The 24,126-nt window shown below is 41.8% G+C and overlaps 1 protein-coding gene across 1 annotated transcript; it reads right to left on the bottom strand.

The window, feature by feature from the left end:
* Window positions 1-5,870: 5,870 nt before the first annotated feature.
* galnt12 (UDP-N-acetyl-alpha-D-galactosamine:polypeptide N-acetylgalactosaminyltransferase 12) lies at window positions 5,871-19,232 on the bottom strand. The gene is made up of 10 exons (XM_030413016.1): window positions 18,225-19,232; window positions 17,780-17,949; window positions 16,544-16,733; window positions 16,060-16,245; window positions 15,848-15,965; window positions 15,102-15,278; window positions 12,523-12,654; window positions 12,161-12,274; window positions 10,711-10,866; window positions 5,871-9,154 (listed from the first exon to the last, which is right to left on the bottom strand). Exons 1-10 carry the CDS (start codon window positions 18,575-18,577, stop codon window positions 9,017-9,019), a joined length of 1,734 nt encoding a protein of 577 aa, XP_030268876.1. The 5' UTR covers window positions 18,578-19,232; the 3' UTR covers window positions 5,871-9,016.
* Between the last annotated feature and the right edge of the window lie 4,894 nt (window positions 19,233-24,126).

The following is a 24,126-nucleotide window of genomic DNA, read 5'->3' as shown; positions in this document are numbered from 1 at the left end:
AGTCAGCTGATCAAACTATTGAACAACACAAGAGAAACTGCTCCCGGGTAGATGAGAGGCAGCATTTCCGACATCTCTCACCAAGACTTTCACACTATGCAGAAAAAAAACATTATTAAAAAAACCTCCACACCACTACAAGGAAAAATGCTCCAGAGCGGATTTTCAGAATTCAATTTAAAACATACATAATACGTGACAAAAGATACGGACTAAAAATATGCTGTAATCTGAACATACAGAGTAACGGCAATGCTAGCGCCGCTGTAGCACTGTAATTCACTGAGGCACAGCAGCGTGATTATTTGGCTAAATGCTAAGGCTAGCATGTCGCCACGATACCTAAACGTGCCGTTTAGAAGGTATGTTTATCAAATACTGTCATATGTGTATTTTATTGTAGTTCCTTATCTATTGTGTATTATGGTTTTATAATGCAGACCCCCGAAAAGTTGTATATTTTAATTACACCATACACGTAAAAGCACAATTAGGGACAAAAGTTGAACATTCGCAATAGCTATAAACTGTATTGGAACTATGACAAACTGCATCATCCCCAACATACATTAAAAAAATAATAATAATGCATTTCGAATGTGTGTTAGCAACATGCCATCATTTGCTAATTCCCTTCAAACACACAAGTACTGCCAAAGCTGTCCAGTTTTGAAAGGTGTGCACTGGACAAATTCAAATAGTGCGTCGATGGCCCTACGACACAAGATGTATCCTCTGGAAATCTGTGCTGTAGTTTCATGGCAATCCATGCAAAACCTGTTAAGATGTTTCAGTTTTTGATCAAAGTGATGAACCACCCACACGACACTGCCAGCCCGAAACCCAAACCGCTAAAACGCGAAGGATAACTTTTCTGTGCTGATCTGAATGTATCCCATCTGTTTGAAAGAATCAAGAACAGAAGAAGAAAAACAAGAGTGATGGTTGGTCGAGAAAACCACCTGTTGCATTCCTCAGTCTGCGACAGAGCGGCCGTGGTCAGAATCATCTGTGTAGCGAGTCTGTGCAAAGTGACAAGTGGCTCATTATCAAGGACTAGTCCAATGATGTCATTAACAAAGCCACGGTCCACCAATTTACAGCTAGAGTGACAGTAATTGAAAAGGGGTGAGAAAGCATCCACAATCACCTCCATAATCAAAGTCAAATGGTCCCCATCTACTCGTTTAAACGATTCACACTTCTGTCCAAACTGCTCAGATTGAGAGGACGGAAAAAAAAAATAGTTGGCAAATCATCAATCTATTCTAGCGAGGCTCTAGCTGTGTGTATGAATTCTTGGATCCGAATCACTGCATTGCAGATGGATCTGTGAAGTAGTGAGCTGAATCACATTTTGGAAAGCCAAGACAATGTTCCTTAACAGTGCTCTGCGAGGTCCAGCTCTACAGAGAGAAAATCAGTGGAGGTAACTCGAGGCAAATAAGCAACAAGGGAGCTGCCTTTGACAATGAATTTGGCCGGTTTCACAGACGTCAATTTGATATGCCTGATCCTACACTGATGTAGGATCAGGGTTTTAAGTCGGGGCTACGAAACGGGTCCCTTAGGTATTTCGGAGAGGGTTCAGATTATTCTTTCCACGGTTACTGTGCTGAAATCATACTTCAGTATTTGTGTGTGTTTTACATCATTGCTCTACAAAGGCATGTTTTTGAGTGACCATATTTGCCTTCAAGGATAAGAAAAAAGACCTATCTACTAAATGGACTGGCATTTCTATAGCACTTTTCCAGTCTACTGACTGCCCAAAGCAACTTTACAATACTTGTCAGATTCAACCATTCATACACTGATAGCAGAAGCTGCCAAGCAAGGTGCCAACTGCTCATCAGGAGGTTCAATTTGGGGTTCAGTGTCTTGCTCAAGGGCACTTCAGCATTCAGCTAGGAGGAGCTGGGATTCAAACCAGCGTCTCTCTGATTGCTAGACGACTCGCTGTACCTCCTGAGCTACAGCCGCCCCCTGTGCAGATGGAAAGTCAGGTGAACCTTTATGTCCAACGAAACATTTCTGAGCTATCTATAGCACTATGGAACTATCCTCTCAGGTCACATCTCACACTTGTTTCTCTTTGATTTTCTTCGCAGCGGACACCATTGAATGCCGTCTGCCATTTCACGGCTGCACTTACAATTCTGAAAGTCTGGCGAGTTACTGCCAAGGTCAACTGCCGTTACGTTTGTCCCTCGACTTCTGCGGAAAAAAGAATCGAAGTGACACACATGATCCAGCGAAAACGTCAATCTTGCACAGACACAAACTGACCAACTGTGGAAGAATTGGTCGTGGTTATTTTTAACTAATTTACCGACCGAGCGACTTCATGGAAGCCTTGCTTGCCTTTTTTTTTTTCCCCCCGCCGCACGATCCTCCTAATCAGATGCCGAGGCGGTGGCAGCGCATAGGAAATGCGCCGCTATCTCTGTATCTAGGCCTCACATGTTTACTGCACCGTCTGGAGTCCCTCCTGAAAGTAAAAGTGTGTCATCTAATGTATGCAGCCAACAGCCACCGCTCCTGAGCTGCTCTGGGTATTGGAGATTACATAAACTAAACAGACATGCGGTGTGGAAATGGCCTCCTGTCATTGTGTGTGTGTGTGTGGGGGTGTGTGTGTGCTGCCCCTCCTATGGTTCCTCCAGCTCCCTGACAACTGAAGCCTGAGCATCTCCAAAGAGTTGCACCGCGGGGAGTCTTGTTTTGCATTATCATTAAAGACGCATATGGGGCGAGGGAGACCGCGGTGCTGCACGTATGCCACGCCGGATCAAAAAAACTAGGCCTACGCTGTGCACGGAGATGCAGCGACACGGGGCGTTTCTTGTGCACGCATTTTGCTGGAGTTCAGGATATTTTCACAGTGCCATTATTGTACCGCGCATCTCGCAGGGAAGCACCCAGAAGATTAGGGATGAGACGGCGCCGGAGAAAAGCGGGCATCACAGCCTTCCACAGCACTTCACATTTTCCTAGGAAGCAGCCTAGGAGTGTCGTCTAGGCAGCATTCGTCAGAATGTGAAGATTTTTCTGGCAAGTTCTCCATCAGAGCATGTCATCCTGCGCACAAGAGAGAGAGAGAGAGAAACGAGCTCCTCTCACGTGGAGCACAAATGTTTCACGCTGGTATTTTCGGCAGCGTGCCGCGCTTTAAGGGCTGGCATTAAAAGATGCACTCACATGGGATTTTAGACTGTCTAACGTGATAAGAATGGGACCTTTTTGTTTGTACCTTAGTTGGGTTTTATCTTTCTCGAAAGGCACACAAACACACACACTCAGATCCTATGAAACAAACAGCAGAGCATCATCAGTGAGTTATTGAGAGAGACTGCAGGGCACAGCGTCGACACCAGGGGGAACAGGGAGACTTGGCGTAGCGGCGACATTTCACCATCTCACTCGGCAGCTGGTGATCAACCCAATCAGATATGGTTGGAAAGCTCACCACCTCTCCCTTCCTCGTTTCTATTTCTCATTTTCCTTCTCTCATTACCCTCCAAGCGTCTTGATTCTTGTCTCCATCACAGTTAAATGTGGTTGATAGGCTGCTTTTGTTTTGGTTTTTTCGTCCACCGTGAATGCCAATGAGTCCCAGTTTAACGGATACGTAATGATGAACAGAGGGATCAGAAGTTGGTTTTTTTTAATAAATACGGACGCACATTTTAAAGACATAAAACTAATTATTAACAATTTAATGACTATCAACTACACCGATCAGGTATAACATTATGACCACCTGCCTAATATTGTGTTGGTCCCAATTTTGCTGCCAAAACAGCCCTGACCTGTCAAAGCATGGACTCCACTAGACCCCTGAAGGTGTGCTGTGGTATCTGGCACCAAGATGTTCGCAGCAGATCCTTTAAGTCCTGTAAGTTGCAAGGTGGGGACTCCATGGATCAGACTTATCTGTCCAGCACATCCCACAGATGCTTGATTGGATTGAGATCTTGGGAACCTGGAGGCTAAGACAAACTCGTTGTTGTGCTCCTTGAACCATTCCTGAACCATTTTCGCTTTGTGGCACGGCGCATTATCCTGCTGAAAGAGGCCACAGCCATCAGGGAATACCGTTTCCATGAGAGGGTGTACATGGTGTGCAACAATGCTTAGCTAGTTGGAACTCCACACTGATGGCAGGACTCAAGGTTTCCCAGCAGAACACTGCCAAAAGCAGGTGATGTAAAAGAAAACGTGATTCATTAGACCGGGCATCCTTCTCCTTTCCCCCGTGGTCTAGTTCTGATGCTCACGTGCCCATCGTTGGCGCTTTCGGCAGTGGACAGGGGTCAGCATGGACACCCTGACTGTTCTGCAGCTATGCAGCCCCATACGCAACTAACTGCGATGCACTGTATATTCTAACACCTTTCTATCAGAACCAGCATTAAATTCTTCAGCAATTTGAGCAACAGTAGCTCGTCTGTTGGATGGGAACACATGGGCCAGCCTTCACTCCCAACGTGCATCAATGAGCAAAGGCTGGCCCATGTGACCCTGTCGCCGTCTCACCACTTTTCCTTCCTCTGACCACTTTTGATAGACACTGACCACTGCAGACCAGGAACACCCCACGAGAGCTGCAGCTTTGGAGATGTTCTGACCCGGTCATCTAGCCATCACAATTCTGCCCTTGTCAAACTCGCTCAAATCCTTACGCTTTTCCAATTTTCCTTCTTCTAACACATCACCTTTGAGGACAACATGTTCACTTGCTGCCTAATATATCTCACCCACTAACAGGTGCCATGATGAAGAGATAATCAGTGTTATTCACTTCACCTGTCAATGTTATGCCTGATCAGCATTATATTAAGTATATCAAGGAAAAGCCCCACAGATTTTTTTTTTTGTGGCAACACATGACAAAATCAAGATGCTGGTTTTTTACATAATAATCATGCCTGAACTAGTAGAAAAAGACGATATTCTTTTAAAAAACACACAAAAACAATCATTAATTTCACACCAAAAGTTAACATTTACATTTTAAATTGAATCTGTTCTGGACCCAGTAGTAACAAGCATTTGAAGAAACCCCCATTTAGTGTGTGACCCCCTTTTAGTGTGTTAGTGTTTCCGTAACATATTGCATTTATTTGTTAGACACATATTTTACCTTTTTCAAATCAACCCTGGTGAAAATAGAGGTTTATGTCACCCCTTGTGACTAGTGACAAGATTTTAACAAAAAGCATCGTTCTTACCTTGACAGATTTGAAACATTTAAGTGGATTTGTGTTAATGGGAAATTTCAACTAAAAATAAAATTTGAGTCATTATCCAACCATCCCAGGTTTCGTAGTTCCGCAAAACAGTTCTGGAGCTTCACAGCCAAACAGCGGTGCCGCATTCTCCCAAACAACTCAAGTAGAATGAGACTCATTTTAAAGTGAAAAACAACTGAAAAAGAACATGAAATGGCTCCATACAGCTCGACCAGGGTGTTATCTGAGTCTCTAGAAGCCCTGAGATCCCGAATTGATTTGAAAAGAGTTCCTAAATTGGGTTATGACAAACAAGCTTTATGGAGCCATCTCATGTTCTTTTTCAGTTGTGGTTTTATGCTTTAAAACAAGTCCACATCTACTTCAGTTGATCAGGAGAATGCTGCAACACTGTTTTGCTGTGACGCTTCAGAAAATGATTTGCGGACTATGAAAACTGCACCCGACTTTCCATCAGCCTAAGGGGGGGGGATAGTGACTTATTTTTTTAATTTTTGAGTGATCTTATCCTTTAATTTCAGCTAGAAACTGCCAGTGCTGTAAAGGAAATTCACCTCGGACATAATGGGTTACAAATAAAAAACATAAAAGAGCAAGAACAGGCAAAATCACAAGTCAGACTTTACAATTGTGTTTACTTACGTTGATTTTCAATTGACAATTAGACAGTCACACTGACATCATATTTGATCCATGTGTTGGATCGAACAAATACAAAAATATTTGTTAATCATATTCTTCAATTTCTTCATCACATTATAAGGCCACTGACAGCATTAATACACCAGACACGGTGTTAAATTCCAGCATTATTATTTGCGCATAATTAAAACATAGTTAACGTAGTTTTTCCTTTTAAAAACAGAAGATGCGTGAATGCTGTTCTATGGTGGATAAAACCCATATCAAGTAAAATCAGACACTTTACAGGTTCAAGTGCTCCAACAGATCGCTGGAACATCGTTACTGTTTACGACACAGACTTGGTTGATATAAAAGCCCTATATGACCTGCCACAGATATGGTCCCTGACTGGCGAATATGAATTTTACTGCGGTTGCATGTGCCGTATCACATTAGCATACAATATAACGCCAGCGTAAAAAAAGAACGTTTTACTATGTAGGACATGCCTGGAATAACAGAGGGCCACTGGGGGCAATAAATAAACCCCTTTAATAACAATATAATATTCATACTGCACTTGCAGGCTAAAGACACAAACTGACAGGAACGATTAAGTCGTCACTTCTTAAGTGCTCAACACATAAAGCATGAGGACTGCATTAAAAGGGCAATTTCACCTGTTTCTGGTGAATCAGATCTCTCACAGATGAAACTCGCAGCCTTAAATCATGACAGGGGAAACTCACTCGCCAGCCTGCTTCCAAACTTTCCATAGGCATAAGGAGTAAATTATCACCATACACAATTTTTTAGCTTCATCAGCAAAAAAAAAAAATTCACACAATCCTGTGACAGCTGCTTACCCACTCCCTCTACGGAGTTGATCATTATCTTGCTACTGGCAATTTGGTCTCTTCCAGTTATCACCAGGAGTTATCTGCATAATCATGTAACACTCATAATGCCAGTAAAAGCCTTTAAGGATTACGGGGTAGTTGAGTGAAAAATGACGCACGCATTTCTTCTTAGAACTTCTTTAGTGCCTCCGTGCTACCCAGCGCAGCTAGCTCATGAAGCTCTTTACCATTACTGTGCACATCTGCTCCACTGTGATCCTGCCGAAATGGTCTCTATCCATCCCCCTTTTTTGTTATTGTAAGAATACATTCTGAATCAATAGCAAGAAAATCTATTTCAGTCCGATCGTCCACTAACACCAACTCCAACAGAGCTCCGAGGCCAATGGGACGACAGTCTGTGAAGGTTAATGGTGAAGAAGAGGTCACAAATTAATTAATTCAGTCTCCTCCATTATCTGCTTTCCGCTGTCAAAAATATTTCCCCTTATGACTCCTGTTCATAAATCAAACCTCAAGCACACAAGTAACAAGTGCCCATCCGAGAAGGGTTTTGGCTGGCGCGAGTCCAGAAAGATAAGTCCTCCGCTGCACACCCTTTGACACCGAGAGGGAGAGGTGGTGATAAAGGATTGGGAGAGGACCAGAAAATCAATCAGGACGCCATCTGGCATCCCAGCACTCTGGAGACACCGACAACTGTCTACGCCTCTGCCGTGTTTCCCTCAGTCCCTAAGCGTAGCCGGAGGGACATGCCACAGAAGTGACCACAGCTTCCGAACAGAGGCGTTCTGTGTCTGATGGATGAAAACAGAGGAGGCGTGCACGAATCAGCACAGGCCACCAGAGTAATGCATGTACACCCAAGGGAATACCTTGTTGCCTGTGCATATGGTATTCTCAGCAGGGGAGCGCACACTGTGAGAGTGTGCAGATACTCTGTCACAAGTCTAAATACTTTTCTCTTTCTGTGTCGTGTTTTTGTCTGACAAAATATGCATTCTGTACGGGAGCATCTTCTTCATCATCTAAACCTAAAGGGATCTCCTTAAATAGAATTATACATTGTTTTACATCAGGCACTTTCTCTGGACTCCAAGTAGAAAAGCAGGATGGGGAGGAAGATCCAATTGTTCTGATTTTAGTGTTTATGAATTTAAAGTTGAGATACTTTTGCAGTGAAGCTATGAAAAACACTCATCTTCTTCTAGTCTTCTCTAGAAAATACATCATTTATAACAAACCGCTGACACCACATGAGGCAAATCCAGCAGATATGGCTACGATTTAGTCTTCTGAAGCTGCACATCATTTAAAAGGCACCAAAGGCAAGTGCACTACGTAGAAAAACAGCCGTTACAAAAACTAAAAAACCTAAAACACCAAAAAGGGACCCACATCGTTTTACCTCGGTTAAAGCTGAACTGCAAAATCCAGTCGATGCAGATTGGAATGAGAGTTTTCAGTAGTTAGGTGAATACGTTGAAGAGGTACGAGGTACTTGCATAATGCTGTGATTTAAGGCTTTTTTTAATAAGTCAGTTTACAACAGTATGTAAGAGTTGCAAGCACTAAAGGTTCATATCAAAATACCTGAAAATGTGTCCCACTTTCTTTTGACAAATAGGAACACAGTGAGAAAAAGGAACCTGCAGAGAGGAGCACTGGCCCCCTCTACAGGAGAAGAAAGGGGGGGAAAAAATACCTCCTGATGTGACTCTGTAAATCACTATGATGTCAGCCACAGAGGTATTAAGTAGTTGTTTCAATGCAAACAAGTGCACACACGTTTGAGCGCTCGTCCATGTGTGCATAAAGCAAGTGAGCAAAATAGAACTCATTCTCAAAGATTGCAGCAGTCGTGGATTGTTTAGATAAAAAGACAAGAGGAATGTCGGCAACTGTAAAAGTTATCACTCATTCTCAAGCATATCCTCCATTAGAAAGAAAAATAATACATATTCCAGTAGGTTCCTGTCTCCCAGCAACAGCATCAAATAAAAAATATTCCCACATATATATATATATATATTTACAAAGTACTTCATCAGCATAATTATAATCAGCATAATTTCCTATTGGGCCATTAAATCCAGCTGGCACAAAAAATGTGCAAAGTTGACGACTAGAAGGAAGCATAGCAGCTTCTTCCTTTGGGCTCCTTTTAGAGCAAGGCAAACATATAAAAAAAAAAAAAAACATTTTGCAAGTTAATCCACCCATATCCCTCCTCAGGATATTGGTCCTGAATATAAATAGTTTCTAGGTAAAATACCATTATATTCTCTCCTCAAAGAACCACTTTTGGTGGGGACTGTCAGAGCAAGGCTGGAGTGAGGGGGCCGGCGTCCCGTTGTCCGTCTTGTCCAACGCTTGAACACACTTCTGGCTCATTACATGGTACAGACTCCCATCCTGAAAACAAACAGGTGGAGAATATGCATCATCAAGAAATTGAATATTTATAAAACTGAAAAACAAAATGACTGTATGGCGAGTGTTGCTTGATTATGGCGGTAATAGCACTCAAGATCATGTTGGTCAAAATTAGTGCATGTCTGATGTTACCAAAGTGACAGGGTAATCATGTGAAATTGTCCAAATCTGACCTTTTAAAACTCAGTAAAGAACATACTTTTATATCATTCATAGAGACCAGCCACCTAAAATTGCCTGTATTTTCTATCAACATCCCTGAATTATTCCCTGAGAAATTAACAGAAATGTTGAAAAACATCCTACATCACAATGTTAAAGATAGAAAGAAAAATATCCTGCATCCGCATTTAAAGTTAATGAGGTCTATTCTGGGCCAAGGCCTATCCGCCACTTAAATTTTGTGGGAATCTGTTAAGTAGTTTTTGTATAATCCTGCTGACATCCAAACAACAAACAAGACAAACACACAGACATCAGTGAAAACAAAACCTCTTTGGCAGAGGTAATATATGTTTTATAATACATATGACAATAATATACAATAGCATATGATATAATACATGTAAAGAGATGATATATGATGTGTATTGTAAAGTTGCTTTTATTTGGTATATATGACCAAAGAGCACTGCTGCAAAGGAAAACAGTGCAGCGGACAGGACTGAAGACAAAACGAGAGCATCAATCCGAAATAGAATGCAGCCCAATAATCAGTTTATCCCAATTATCTTTTTATAATCACTAGAAGCAAACATACATCATAATTCAAAATTAAATTTGATTAAACACCCAGCCCTACTCTAAAGAGTTATTACATCATTATTCATCTCCAACATCTTTTTGTTTTGTTTTTTAGAGCACCACAGTTCACTACTGGAACACGGACAGTCCGCCCTGACTGATCTGCCTATTCACGCACCATTTATACCTGTACTGTCCAATTCTCCGCTCCTCTGCCTCTTGCACCCCTTGTTACATCCATTCCGTCCTCACTGGATCCATTTACATTTAGATAGTGTGGTTTAGCAACTGGCATCTGTGTGGAGCGACTGCACTCAACACATGCTGAACAACTCCCGGCATTGTGTGGTGAATATACCCAGCCTGCTGGTGCTCTATGATTTAGGATTGAGTATCAGACACACTGGCACCAGACACCTGTGCAGTAGCTCAGCTGTGTGCTTGACATGACTTCGAGTCGGAAATATAAATTACATTTTGGACGCAGTGATTAATTTCTCTCTGCTTTGATCCAGTTATCATAGTTAAATGATTTACATTATTATAGTATGAATTTGAAAGGAAATAACTCTGCTGGTTATATAGTGCTTTATCAAGAACATATAAGGGAAAACAAAATATATCACCCTGCTCTTGTTAAGAAGGAAAGGCATACCATAATATAAAACACTTGCCACTGTGTCACTTCCTGTCTCATTACTTCTTCACTGCTATCCAACCATACTCACTGCCTCACTATTTAATCTGGATATGATAGATACAGAAAGTAAAAACAGAAGTATGGTCCTTACCTCTCGGAGGACAAATATCTGGTCGGCAGGTACAGGCTGCCCTCTTTTTCTACACTGTTGCACAGTCAGGTAGGTGCTGATGTTGTCACCAGCGATGCATCCGGCAGGTTCCCTCGTGTTATAGCGGATCTCGCCATTCGTGGAGTGCTCAAAGAACTGCAGCAGGGGATGAAACAATGAGTTTTAACTCTCATTTGCAATGTTTTTGCTGAAGGAGAAACTATAAAAGGAAAGGTTTCTTTGCATGTGTCTCAAGTGTAAATATGTCAGTTAACCAAGAACCCGCATTTCATTTTTGCAATATAGACAGAAGGATGTAATTTCTGTCACAGTCAGAGCATGTGAACATGAATATGTATGTATGCATGTATATGTGTGGAGAAAATATATACAGCAACAAAGCAAATGGACACAGTGTACTGACACACACACACGTAATGCTGGTGTACGTGCAGACTATGAATAAAACTGATGGATATGATGCTGAAACATGCAGAGCCCTCTCATAAAGCAATCGGCACAAGCACTGCTGAATTACAGAGACAACATCAGTGTGTGTCCGCAGAGGGCTGCTGGAGTAACAGTGTTACATGTCACGGTGCTTCCTGGTGTACTGTCAACCACAGAGTATAAAGGTGTCGACACACACACACCCTTCTTTGTTGTTTTGACAAGGCCATCGTATCATTTTTCCACCTGGGATGAAGGGACTAGTCTTCTACTCTCAGCTGTGTCAGATTACTACTTCCTGATTTACAGTCAAATAAGGTGACTATGTTACTTTGGGTGACAAAAGAGAAGAAATTACTTTCTTGTCACATTATCATTGGTAAAACTTGAAAACACATGAAATACTTATTTTAAAATTGGAATCAACCTTATTAAAGCTCAGTACAGCGTGGACAAAGCAGCCTTTAACCTACACAAAATTAAGTTTCGTAGTTTTTGTATCTTAAACTGCCAGCAACTGTGAATTCTGAGACTAACCTTATAGCCTCTATAATGCATTGCAGATACATTCCTAAGAAATTATAATGCATTTGTCAGGCTTTATGACTTTCATATGATACAATTGCTAAAAACTTAATGTAGCGCTGTTGTGTTTCATTAATCTCATAAAGTCATCCTATAACGTTGTATTTTATTTTTATAGACATTATTCCATTTCAGAAACTCACCATTTAAAGTCTTTTATTAAGGTGCTGTGTACCCCCGGACTACCTCACAGACTTTTTCATTTCCTGTTGTCACTTTGGCATGGAGGTATTATACATTATGTCCCCCATTTATAATACTTAAATATAATAAAATATATAATTATTTATAACCATGTATGCCAACTTATAGCAAGGCTTTTTCTGGTGTGCTTGTAATACATTATAAACTGTGTTCCTACAAAGAAAAAATTACTTTTTACAGGTTTATGGCCTGAAAGACTGACATCCATTACCTGGTTCTGACCCATGCCGTGACACGGGTAGAGGATGACCCTGTGGCCCACCACCTTGTTTTCATCTACAGGGTTGTAGTCAAAACAGTAGTTGGTCTTGCCTCGGTTCTTCAGCTGAAACGAGCGAAATGCAGACGCGTTAACCGACCTTTTTAGGTTCTGCTAAAACACAGCTTTCAGAAACTCACACATGGGTGAGAAATTAATGACAAAGTTCATCTTATTTTAAGGAAACACTACACTTTGATAAGTCTCACATGTGCACTGCTCACCTTGATTACATCCAAATTAAACTGGTGAGAATCGGTAAACCCAGGCTCATAATTTAAACCTGACAATCAAAGACATAGATGTGTACTCACCATTCCAAACAAGCCTGGCCTATCCTCTGGGACACTCAGCTCTGGGTAAACATTATCCAGATACCACTTGAAGTTCTGACAGCGCAGCTTCTCTCTGAGCTTCCTCCGGTCGGTCACGTCTCCAAAGGCCTCCTAGAAACAAAGACCACAATCAATAGTTCCACATTTCTATTCCACGTTTCTGCTGTAATACCCCGAGATCCAAAACCATGCATTCAAAAGGAAACCTGAATCGCTGTAATATGGATATTACATGAGGTGAGGATCAATTAACAGCATCTTATATTCAAGACTGCATGTGTGCACGCTCTTGATGTAGTGAGCATCAGACAGCTGCAGTATCAGAGGATACATTTATAGCATCGTTCTGCGCTGAATTGGTATACAATAGCACCATCTATAGTTGTTTCATAACTCTGCACATTTACATCCCTTATAATGACACGGCAGTCTTGACAAATAGAGCTGCCAGTGTGCATCTTGTTTGCAGCACTGCAGCTATTTTATTTGAATTTTAAAGTTTCTTAGTGTTCATTTTATTTGTAATTATCATATTTTTCACCTTTATTTGCATCAGCAACGGTTGAGGGGTTGAGTGGAAGGTGGCCGGGGGGGAAACGCCAAAATACAGATGGACAATCAAGAAATAGTTATGCACTTAATGTGTTGAAGTGAAATGAAATGAAAGAAAACCACTCGTGTCGTGGTCAATCAAGAGTGAACAAGAGTGCCTGTGTGTGTGCATGGTAGTAAATGCAAACGATGTGTGTGTCCTCAGATAAAAACCTTTATGCATACCTAGTTGCATACACCATCTGTTCCTTGCTGGAGCCAACGGTTCAACAGCACTGCCGGATGATGGATGCTAGTGGTTTGCCCAAACTAATTAGCACTACATCAGTTGATTTGGTCAAGACAGGGATTCCCAAAGAAGAGAGGAGGGAACCAGTAAGGACCATTGGAGGACAAAATTAAGGACCAGTAGAGGTCCTACTGAAATGTCAATAAAGAGCAAATGTAAGCGTAACTAGTGGTCTGATGACGATCCTGTATATGGATCAGTAACAGGTAAAACTAAAGGAGCATTTCAGGGCCAATCCAAAGTACATAAGAGGGGGGAGAGGTGTCAATTAGGTGGGAGTGAAGAGGAAGTCGGAAAACCAGAGAAACATGCTTACAGATTCACTCTTTTGTCTGAGTCATCCCTGAAAATGATACACTGCTGCATTTTAAATCTGGTTTATTTCGGTTTCACACCGCCTTGTTACTTATTAATCAGGACTTGTAAGCATAGCTCACATGGAGTGACAGGTAGCTCATCAGCGTCAGCTTCTGTGACACCTGAAAGCTGAAAACCCCAAATATAAAATGTATGTCTTTTTCCAGGGCTGATAATGATTTTTAGGTGACCAATAACCAATATTTGGACTGCATGTACATTTGCAGACAAAATTAAAATCTCAGGTGCAGTAATTAAGTCAATTGTTCCCTTTTTATTCTTAATTTAGGTAGTATAATTCTGAGGTACTTGAGTATTTCCATTTTCTGCTACTTTATATTTCCACACACTACAATTTAAAATAGGCAAACATTTTAGTTTTTTAACAACTACTTTTATTTGCTTACTTTAGTTATGAGCTAATAGTGTTGTAATAAGTGTGGACAGACTATTACTCATGTCTTGTGATCTATCACATAGTGGGTCAGAGCCAACGCATTGCATTTTCAAATGTATTTATTTCATCAGAAAGTGGATAAAAACCTGAATAACAGATCTGATCATTGCCCGGGCTGGTAATCAGTTAATCCCTAATCTGAAACTCGTAAAAACTTCTGGATAAGACTGAGAAACAGCAAAAAAAAAAAAGATAAATCAGATCCTGGAAAATTGTGCCATATAAGACAAGAAGAAGAGTAGCAGCAGCAGTGTGTGTTTAGAGGCTTTGGCGTATTGAGTTTGTCGTGCCACTGCAACGCTGGCAAGGCTGCCTCCTCTTAGGGAGATGAGCGCCACCTGATCTGTGTTTAGAGAGCGTCTCTTCTTAACTACACTGTCACTCCCAGCCCAGCCCCTCCCTTGCATGCACACACACAAAGGCAGGGCACCCCATGGGTTTGCACTGCTCTCACCCTGTCAAGGACAGGTGGGTGACACCCGTTGGCACCGAGTGACAACGGAAAGGTGGTAATCACACACCGGAATGCCCTGACACCCCGTCACCTTGGGTGTCTGCCGCTCATGTATCCCAAGTGTCACTTAATCAGAGGAGCTTTTACACCGCAGCGGGAGTGCGGTGTGTTAATGTGTGTGTAGTTTGTGGGAGCGCATGTCATTTTGTGCATGTGGTTGTGTGTGACTGAGATTGTGTACATTGGTGAGATCAAGTGATTAATCAGTCCAACAGTTTTGTAATGACAGCAGCTGTACAAAAAAACCACACACACTGCCTTCACAGAACTCCATAGAGGAAACAGATAATGTAGTCATTAACATGCTTGTTTCAAAATAGTTTTAGTTATGCGTTTGATACCAGCGGCACATTAACACATGCACACACACACCATCTGTGCAGACTCACCAGTCGTGCGTGGGGGCTTCGATGGTAGTACACCTCTTTGTATTCATCCATCCAGACCTCAGCGGCTCTCACGCTGTTTGCCAGAGCTTTGCTCCGTGAGTAAGGGGCCATTTTAGGGAACACATGACCCACATGGGAGCATGGGTGGATCTCCAAGCTGCCCCCACACTGCCAAATCTAAGAGACATCAACAACACCACCGGCACCAGGAGGATTTAGTTAGCCTCTCGCCCATGATTCAATCATTCAATCGTGCAACACAAAGCACAGCCTTGTTGTGGAGGAGTTGGGAAACAGAAAAGCTGTTTTGTTGTTGACGCAAAATATTTTCGGGTCCTTCCCTTTGGGATATTTGGTTTTAGAGGGAAGGGATCTTCAAATTCTTCACTGTAATTAAAGTATTAGGATTTCTGGCATGTTTTCACTGGTTGTTCAGTTATAAGTCCTTCAGGATCGTCGTCACAGGATGCAGATCATGGAAAATTTTAACCAGATCTAGCCCCGCCTTTTTTTTTTTTGTTTTTTGCTGTGTTATGTGTTGTATAAAACTTTGCATATCGCATGTCAGTATGGAGACAGTATATGAATTACGGATATTTTTGCACAGAGCTAGAATATAGAATAGAAAGCTAGAATAATATATGTAGAATACATGAGAATACATGAGAACACACACACACACACACACACACACACACACACACACACACACACACACACACACACACAGCGACATCATTTCTCACCCTGAAGGAGAACTCCAGGTTCTCTCCTCCCCACACCTCCATCCCAGTGTCGTACGTCCCCAGGTAATGGAAGTACCTCTTGCTCACAGCAAACAGACCACCTGCCATAGTCGGAGATCTGAGGAGGGGGTAAAATTATAAACTTTTAAGGATAAGACAAGTGATACATCATCAGAGGGGTGGGAACCAGCTGACAGTAACGGTTTAAGTACCTGATGACATCAGTGGGTGAGCGTCTGCGCTTCTGTTCATGCTCTGGAACAGTATGCCAGGTAAACACCAACCGCCAGTCAAACCCCCCGATCTGAGGTTCACCAGAGTTCCCCAAATACTGGAACGTGTTCCAGTCGATCACATCAATGACAGGACACACCACAGCCGATGGCTCCTCTTTGATTCTGCAGCAGAGAGGAGAGAAAGGCTGTTGACAGGGAGAAGCAGTGCTTTGAAGCAAGAAAATTGTTCATCCTAAATGTCAACATTTTGTGCTGCCCTCGCTCTGAAGAGAGCCCAGTTACTGAGCATATTGAGTCTGAGTCAAATACATAACAGCACTTCTATAGCTGACTGGTGGGGGTTTAGTGCTTCACTCCAGTTCTGTTTGGCTAAATGAGAGTCTTTTAAACCACAAGGCCACACTCTGACAAAATACATAGAGAAAAAGTCTCTGAATTCTCTTGCTGAGACTTTCCTGACCTGTGGAGGAGGGGCTCTAACCAGCCTTCATGACACTCGCAGTGACAGTCGAGGAAGGTCAGCACATCTCCCGTGGTAATGGACGCCCCCAGCAGCCGGGCCCGCACCAAGCCCTCCCTCTTGGTGGCCCGGATGAGACGCACTTTCTTCAAACCTGAGATGTGCTTCTCCAATGGCTCCTTTAGATGCGCTTCAGGAAATCAAACAAGTACACAAATTAACAACACATCCGATAAACGTGTGTGTATGTCGGCCAAGATCGCACTGAGAGCAGTTTCTCAATATCAAAAGAATAAATGGAACAGGGCCAAGAAAACCATCCCAATCTGCTACCAGCTTTAAGCAGCAGCTGGCAAAGCTGATTACCAAAGGAAGGAAAATGGTGTCTAACAGTGTTTGATACACTATTATGATCATCCATCAGATGTTTTATCGCTAACACGCTAACACAGCAATACTTGGATGGGTTTTGATAATAAAATAGCTTTGGTATATCTCACTAATCTGTCGCCCTTAAAAAGGCAGTCGGCACCCACACTAGTGTTCTGATCCTTTTGTTCGTATGTTGATTTGCTGGATAGGAAAAAAACACATCTGGACTTCTATTACATTAACATGTATTAATCTGATTGTGAATACTGAGTAGTTTTCACTCTATGCGCCTCCTTATCAACACATTTAATTACATCATCCAAAACTTAATTATTTGGTTTATTTGTTCACCACAAAGTGTTGCATGGCCCTATGTTAGCGAAGAGGGAGAGGCTGGTACGCTTAATTTCCTGGGTCAGGAGCCAAACATTTTAAGAACCACTCCCTTTAAAGCATCTCAGCTTGTGACATCAGTGTGGGCAGAGAAAATAACTAGTACACAAGATGAACTCCTCTTGTGTAATTCATCCACAGAACGAATGCTGGGTTCTTCATTTCCTTCCTGTTAGACATATGACAGCGCGATGAAAAAGAATACATACTACCAAGGTTCTATTTGCCATTGATGTCTGTGAGTCTATCAGGACGTGTATTGAATTTCCCTTTAGTTTCGCTACCTGTCACAACCTGTTCGTTTGACTTTCGTAATGGCCAACACGTCGATCTCTTCTCCTCCCGCCTGGTTTACGCTGACAAACTGGTGAGTGCCACCTGTCTGTGTGCCTCCGTGTGTGTCCTTCCCACAATCCTCCCTGACAACCTGCCTGCCCATCACTCAAGCCTGTCAGTGCCCTTCCATCATACCTCTGTCACTGTAGTCATCCACCAGCACCACCTCCTTCAGCAGGATGTCAGGCGACGTCTCCAGCACGCTGTGAACCGTCCGCAGCAGGGTGGACCACGCCTCGTTGTAGAAGGCGATGACAACGGATGTCGTGGGCAGGGACCTGTAGTCATACTTCAGCTCTCTGCAGCTGCAATTAAAGAAATATTTAAATTGTGGAGATGAACAGCGAGGATGTTGTGACTGGGTTGTACAGAGATCCGGCTTTGGTTCATAGGTAGAAAACATTCAGGTTAGGCAGTGAGGGCCAATTACTCAGCTCCAATAACAGCTGACTCAATTATACTCATTTAAGGACTACAATGTCTCAGTGGCAGATACTTTGTTAGCTAGATCTGAACTTTTCTTGTGATCAAAATCCACTTGATATGTATATTCTTTGACACCACTCAACCAGTGACTTACAGTGGGCTCCATCTCTCCGGCAGCCTGCGGTGCAGCGACACTCTGTCACTGACATAAGTGTTAATCTGATGCTTTTTGATGCTCTCCTCCTCTTTCCTCTTCTCCTCTCCCCTCAGATTCAGCTTGACGGCTCGCCCCATTTCCCCCGGGGCGTCTAAATCCAAGGGGGGCTTCTCGTACACGGGTCTCTTGAGCTGTTCATTATCCCCCCCTCTCTCCCCGGGGGCCTCCCGTCGATTTGTCTCGCTCACGTCCCCGGAGTTGTGCCTGGAAAAAATGAGGTATCCCACTAACGTGACACCGAGGAGGCAAAAAAGTAACTTGGAACGGGTCCTTCTTCCGCAGACTGCCATCGTGTCGCTTCCTGTCTCGGCGCAGAGTCCTGCTGGGGTTTCATGCCCCGTGGAACTGGCCTCCGCTGGCACCTCCTGCTACCGCCGCTGCTGGAGTGACCCCTTCAGCTTCACCGACCTCACTTTTCCGTTTCCCCGCCTCGGGTTCCCTCCGCATACTTTCAGGCGCTTTTAATGTGAGTTTGAAAAAGTTTTCCGTAAATGCCCAGCATGCCACCCAAACCGCTCGTAACTTCAAAGCCAAGCGAAAAACCTGGTCGTCCTTATCGTGACGGACGTTGGAGTAGGACACTCCTCCTCCTCCCCCTCCTCCCCTCCTTCCTCCTCCTTCTTAACGGTGTCTGCCCTCACGAGAAGTGTGAAACGGATTAGCAGCTCGGATTTGTTTTATCTCCTGGGATTAGCTAGCTAAAACTACCTGTGGGCTCCACATGGAAACAAAACTAATCTAGGTCAAATCAAAAACCCCGTCCGGCGTTTCGTTCGGGTTTTCAACGACAAAATTGAAAGTTAAGCAGACACATTTCAGCCCGTCCTCAGGAACATGACGTCCTTCCAGCTGTTGTGTCGTTAAACCCGTTGGGTGTAGCGGTACTTGACGCGGCTGGAGGGCACAGGATGAAGTTTAGCTCTGGGCTGTTTGAACTTGAGTCAAAGTTTTAACTGTCAAGGTAGCTCAAATAGCAACGACGTTCCTGGTTGAAGAGTGTCAAAGTAAAGCTCTGCCTGAGCTGTAGGCTACTGTGACGCAATTCAACAGGTAACAGCACGTCAGAGTCAGTGTAGTTGTTTTATCCCCTGGGACGAATTAAATTGTCATACACTTTTTTTCAGAGGCATATAAAAATGCATACACTGTCGTGTTGTCTGTTACACAAAAAAAGAGCGTGATAAACAATATGTGATTGTATGTTTTTCCAGTTAAGATGCCCAGTCACTTCACATGTACTTCTCAGTAGGTTGCACTATTTGATTAAAAAGGATATTTGCTGTAACCATCGACGGTGTTGTAATATTAGTTGCTGCTAATCTCTGATCCTATGATTATTTTAATTTATACAATGACGGTGCTGTAATTGTTTTTCAACATCTCCTCTTGCTGCGATTTCCGCTAATAGTTGGATCTTTGACGTGCCATAGATAGTACCTCACAGCAAAGCACAGTTTTAAGTGTTTAAAAATGTTCGCGCTTTTAACTTGAAGGCGATCTAGTTAAAACGGAAGTTACATGTATTTGCCTCTGTAACTAATTGAAGTTTAACGCCGGTGTAACGGCTAGGGGTGGGCGACACTGCAAATTTTGGTATCGATACCAATACTTTTTTACTAAATTCCTGATCAATTAATGATTTTGTACTTTATTTAACATATTAAATCTCTAACCTGCATGTAGCCTAAATAGGAATACTAATGTTCCTTCAACAGATACACAAAAGGGTTATTATATTCTTGAGGTAGGTTATATATCTTAATATAAGTATATATTTTTGAGTTACAGTTACAGTGAACCTGAGTGAGCGGAGTGAGAAAGGTGAAGAGGAGCGCTGCACTCACACAAACTCTGTGAAGAAATACAAGTGATTTGCTGAATTTATAGAAGAGAAACTACAACAAAAATATCAATCTCATCACGCTGGTATCGATCCGATACCAATACTCACCTTGGTATCGATACTATCGATATTTGGATCGATCTGCCCACCCCTAGTAACGGCAGGTAAATCTTTCAGAGGTGGCAAATATTGACAGTATTCACAGTACTAACAGACAATCTCAACAGGTGACTTTCAGTAAACGTTTTTTCCAGAATTAGATACAGAGAGATATTTTATACACCTCTTCCAGGTACGTCACGCTGTTACAATCTATATATTCTATAACAACCGCTTTAATGACCCTGGGAAAACCCATGACCGAAGAAATCGTTTGCCCCTGTGGTCGTATTTCATTTCATATGCAGCTAGTTGTCCCTCATATGAAACTGATATGAAAACTCATGACACCAAAGATGAAATCTGACACAAAATGTATGTTTAAGCAAATTAAAATGCTAAATAATTAAGGCGACCATTCAGGGCGAGAAGGTAATTTGAGTGGCATAGTGTTTGATCGAGCACACTTATTGTGAAAATTACAAAGAGACACGGGTAGGCAACAAGTCAGCCGGAGTGTTGTAATATGCCACGGTAGACTGGGCTCGTCGTGTCTGTCAGAGAGACAATATTAATGTTAATGCATGAGGGCGTTTTCATTTAGGCCCGGATGATGGATAACATTTTCCATGCAACAGATATTTGGTGCAAACGTATTAACGGGGAAAAATCAAACAATGGTGACCTTGAATCAGGCACCTTTGGGCCAAGTTATTATCATCCTCCTTCTTGTGACTCCACAGCAGACAAAAAACTGCTTAATTAATTCAAGACAATAGGACTGACAGCCTGTCATAGTTGTCTTCATATTCAAAATATGTCTTTCATTTTTACTGTACCGTCATTGGACTTGAATTAAACCAGTTCCTTCTCTGAGAGGACAAGGAAGTGGAAGACTAGATCTTGTCTGTCTGACTTTTATGATTGCATAAATGTGTCCTTCCCTGTGCACAAACAGAGCACAAGCTAAAGGTCACAAGGTTTAAAACTGACAAAGCACTAAATCTATCCTGAAGAGAAAAATTAATAGAATAGCAGCTAATGGGATTGAAGCCAAGATTCGACCAAGCTGTCATCAAGCAACCAAAAGGCTGTAAATAATGTGGACGATATAGGACAGGGTCAGATAGTCTGGATTGGGGTTGGGTTGGGTCCTGTCATATATTGATGGAGACATAAACAGACGTTTCTATTGAAGAGACCTGCTGTCTGTTCATTCCCTTACAAAAAGAGTATACTTTATTAAGAAAACTTACTCAAATTCAAGTACGTTTCTCAAATATAATGTATGTAATAAGGGCCTTAAATTGGAAACCCAGGCCACTGCACTGTGATCTATACTACAAGTGAGGTATATTGTTTACGCGTTACATACTAATTTAATAATTTTAGTCTGCAAGTATACTTGTAAGTTTTCGTAAGTGAACTTGATGTCATACCTCAAAGTATACTGCTAGGTTACAAATTAGGTATCATTTTTAATTCATACTTGTAAATATACCTTTAACTGGACTTTGAGTTGACTTGAAGTTGAAAGTTGAAACTCATATATACACAACTTCAGCAAAGAGGTTAATAAGTACACAAATAAGCCAAATGTAGCCTAATTAGACTTCTCTCTATATTCATCAGTATAAACCAAGTATACTTAAGTATATCTTTGCTAAGTATATCTCTGATAAGTACATCAAAAGTAAACTGACAGCATATTCTCTTTTGGATTATTTAAAAGAAGTATACTAATAACACACTTTGTCTGAGTGTATTTTTGTGAGGTGAAAGCACATAAGCCAGTGCGTAAACAGATAGAGGAAGTAAACAACTGTTGTCAAGCAGTAGTTGGAGAAGATAACATTCATACCGCAGGTCACAGGAAGACAGCTACAGCAGCATCAAAAGGAAGTGCTCAACAATCACCACACAACCTATTTACAGCATTACGTGAACACAGATCTGTACAGCACCCGATTCAGCCTTACTGGAACAACTGATCTGCTGAATAATAATTTGCATGTATTGTATCGACTTCTGTTATTTCCTTCCTCTTTAGTTGAGTTTTTTTTCTGTTTCCTTCTCTGCTTCATTACTCAAACTTTACACAACTTTATGGTTTTCTTTCTTTTTTTTTTCTTCATCACACTTGAACTTGTATAGATTCATGATTTACAGTATAAGTCACTTTCTTTTATTAAATTAGCCCAAAAGTATAATCCAACATTGACCATACAGGGAGGGAGGGAGTATCTTCTAAGTGCTGACACTTGACCAGTCTCAGCTAAGTAGCATGTTTCTGTTGTTGTTTGGATTATTACCCCAACTATGAAAATAACAAATGATTTAAAATATATATTATGATATAATATGATCTATCCACTCAGGCCTCAGGGTCAGTGATGCTATCACTTTAAACCATCATGTTAATATTAAACAATATATACAGATGAACTAATCAAAACACTGTCACGGGACTACAGTTCTTTCACCAATTTCCTTGAATATATTAACCAAAGTCCACCCTCCTTTCATACTTAAATAATTTCATTCATACAACATTAAATGTAGATCAAGGATAGAGTAAACGCACCATTGATGCACATTGTGGCTAACACTAATTATCGTCACAGCCCACAGACCAGAGGTCAGCAATCTTTGCTATCAAAAGATCCATTTCTGCCCCCGTCCCTCGGCAAAAAAATCCGTCTGGAGCCGCAAACCTTTGTGTGTCTTACAACGAAGCAGTCTACAAAGTCCAAATTAGCCTATCAAGATTATTAATAAGCCTAGATGAGCATTCATTTATGTTTTCACATCAGGTTGCAACTCTGCGGTGGGCTACTTATGCTGAAAGTGTAAGGTACTTGAACTTTGCATTTCCATTTGAATGATGCCACGTTTTGGTGCATTTATGAAACAAAAGAACCAGCCTGCAATAAAAAGAAATACAGTAGCAATACAGAACCATGTATGCAAACCTCCTTAAGTCCTCCGTGTGTGTGTGTGTGATAATGTACAACAATTAAAAGAAGCCTCATTTGATAATAAATAAGTGGCAGGCTAGATTCAAAAACAGTACAAATAAAATTAAATAATAAAAAAACAGCACAGTTTAAATTCCATGTTACAGCAATCAACCCTCGAGCTTGAGCACAAAACACAGTGACATTACCTCAGGATCATTCAGTTAATCACAACTTGATAGAACAGCTACCATTCTGCGTGCAGGCTGCACATTTTTTGCTGTCGGAGAATGTAAGAATCACTGTAGGCCTAAAACAACGGTGATGTTATAAAAAAATATAATTCACTTCCCTGTGAAACAGCAACGTCACAGGGAGCCCCAGCAGCCCCGGGTTGCAGATGTTCAGAAAAAAAAAAAAACATGATGTACAGATTTGCTAAAACATTAATTTAATCTGACAGTGGCACCAGTTTTATTCTTCTAAGCCTGACACTTTGTCCAGCGGATGGACTCTGGCCTGCTGCATTGATGTAGAAATGGATGTACTGTATACTGTATGTGGCTCTGTTATTAGTCATCAGTGTTTTTCGCTTTCCTACCAGTAGGTGGTGCCAAATGACAGTGAATACTGTAATCCCTGTCTGAAGGGAGGAGTGGGATCCTGTGACAGCTTGTCAGTAGGTGCCACTGCTTTTAGTAACTTCACAGCAACGTTTCATGTTGTTTAAACTTTCACAAAAGAAAAAGTGACGAGTAATGAACCTGCCACTGCTGCCCTTTTTTCTTTTTTGCCGTACATTGCATTGTATATGACAGCCAACACAAACTAAAAGCTTTGCATCTCATATTACAGGCAGTTTATCTTGGGCGACGTACTGTGTGCAGAGCAGGGGAGAAAAAAAAACAAAAAAAAAAAACAAAGAACAGTAACAGCGTGC

The sequence above is a fragment of the Sparus aurata genome, chromosome 3 (assembly GCF_900880675.1).
Source record: "Sparus aurata chromosome 3, fSpaAur1.1, whole genome shotgun sequence".
In the NCBI taxonomy this organism is placed as follows: Eukaryota; Metazoa; Chordata; class Actinopteri; order Spariformes; family Sparidae; genus Sparus; species Sparus aurata.
The sequence above is the reverse complement of the archived record's forward strand: the minus strand, read 5'-3'. Positions and strand labels throughout refer to the sequence as shown.

Coding starts and splice junctions, on each gene's coding strand:
- galnt12 (XM_030413016.1), bottom strand. CDS start 18,577: ATGGCAGTCTGCGGAAGAAGGACCCGTTCCAAGTTACTTTTTTGCCTC. Junction 16,734..17,779: donor GGATGACTACAGTGACAGAG/GTATGATGGAAG, acceptor GATTTCCTGAAG/CGCATCTAAAGGAGCCATTG. Junction 15,966..16,059: donor TCACCCACTGATGTCATCAG/GTACTTAAACCG, acceptor CCCCCTCCTCAG/ATCTCCGACTATGGCAGGTG.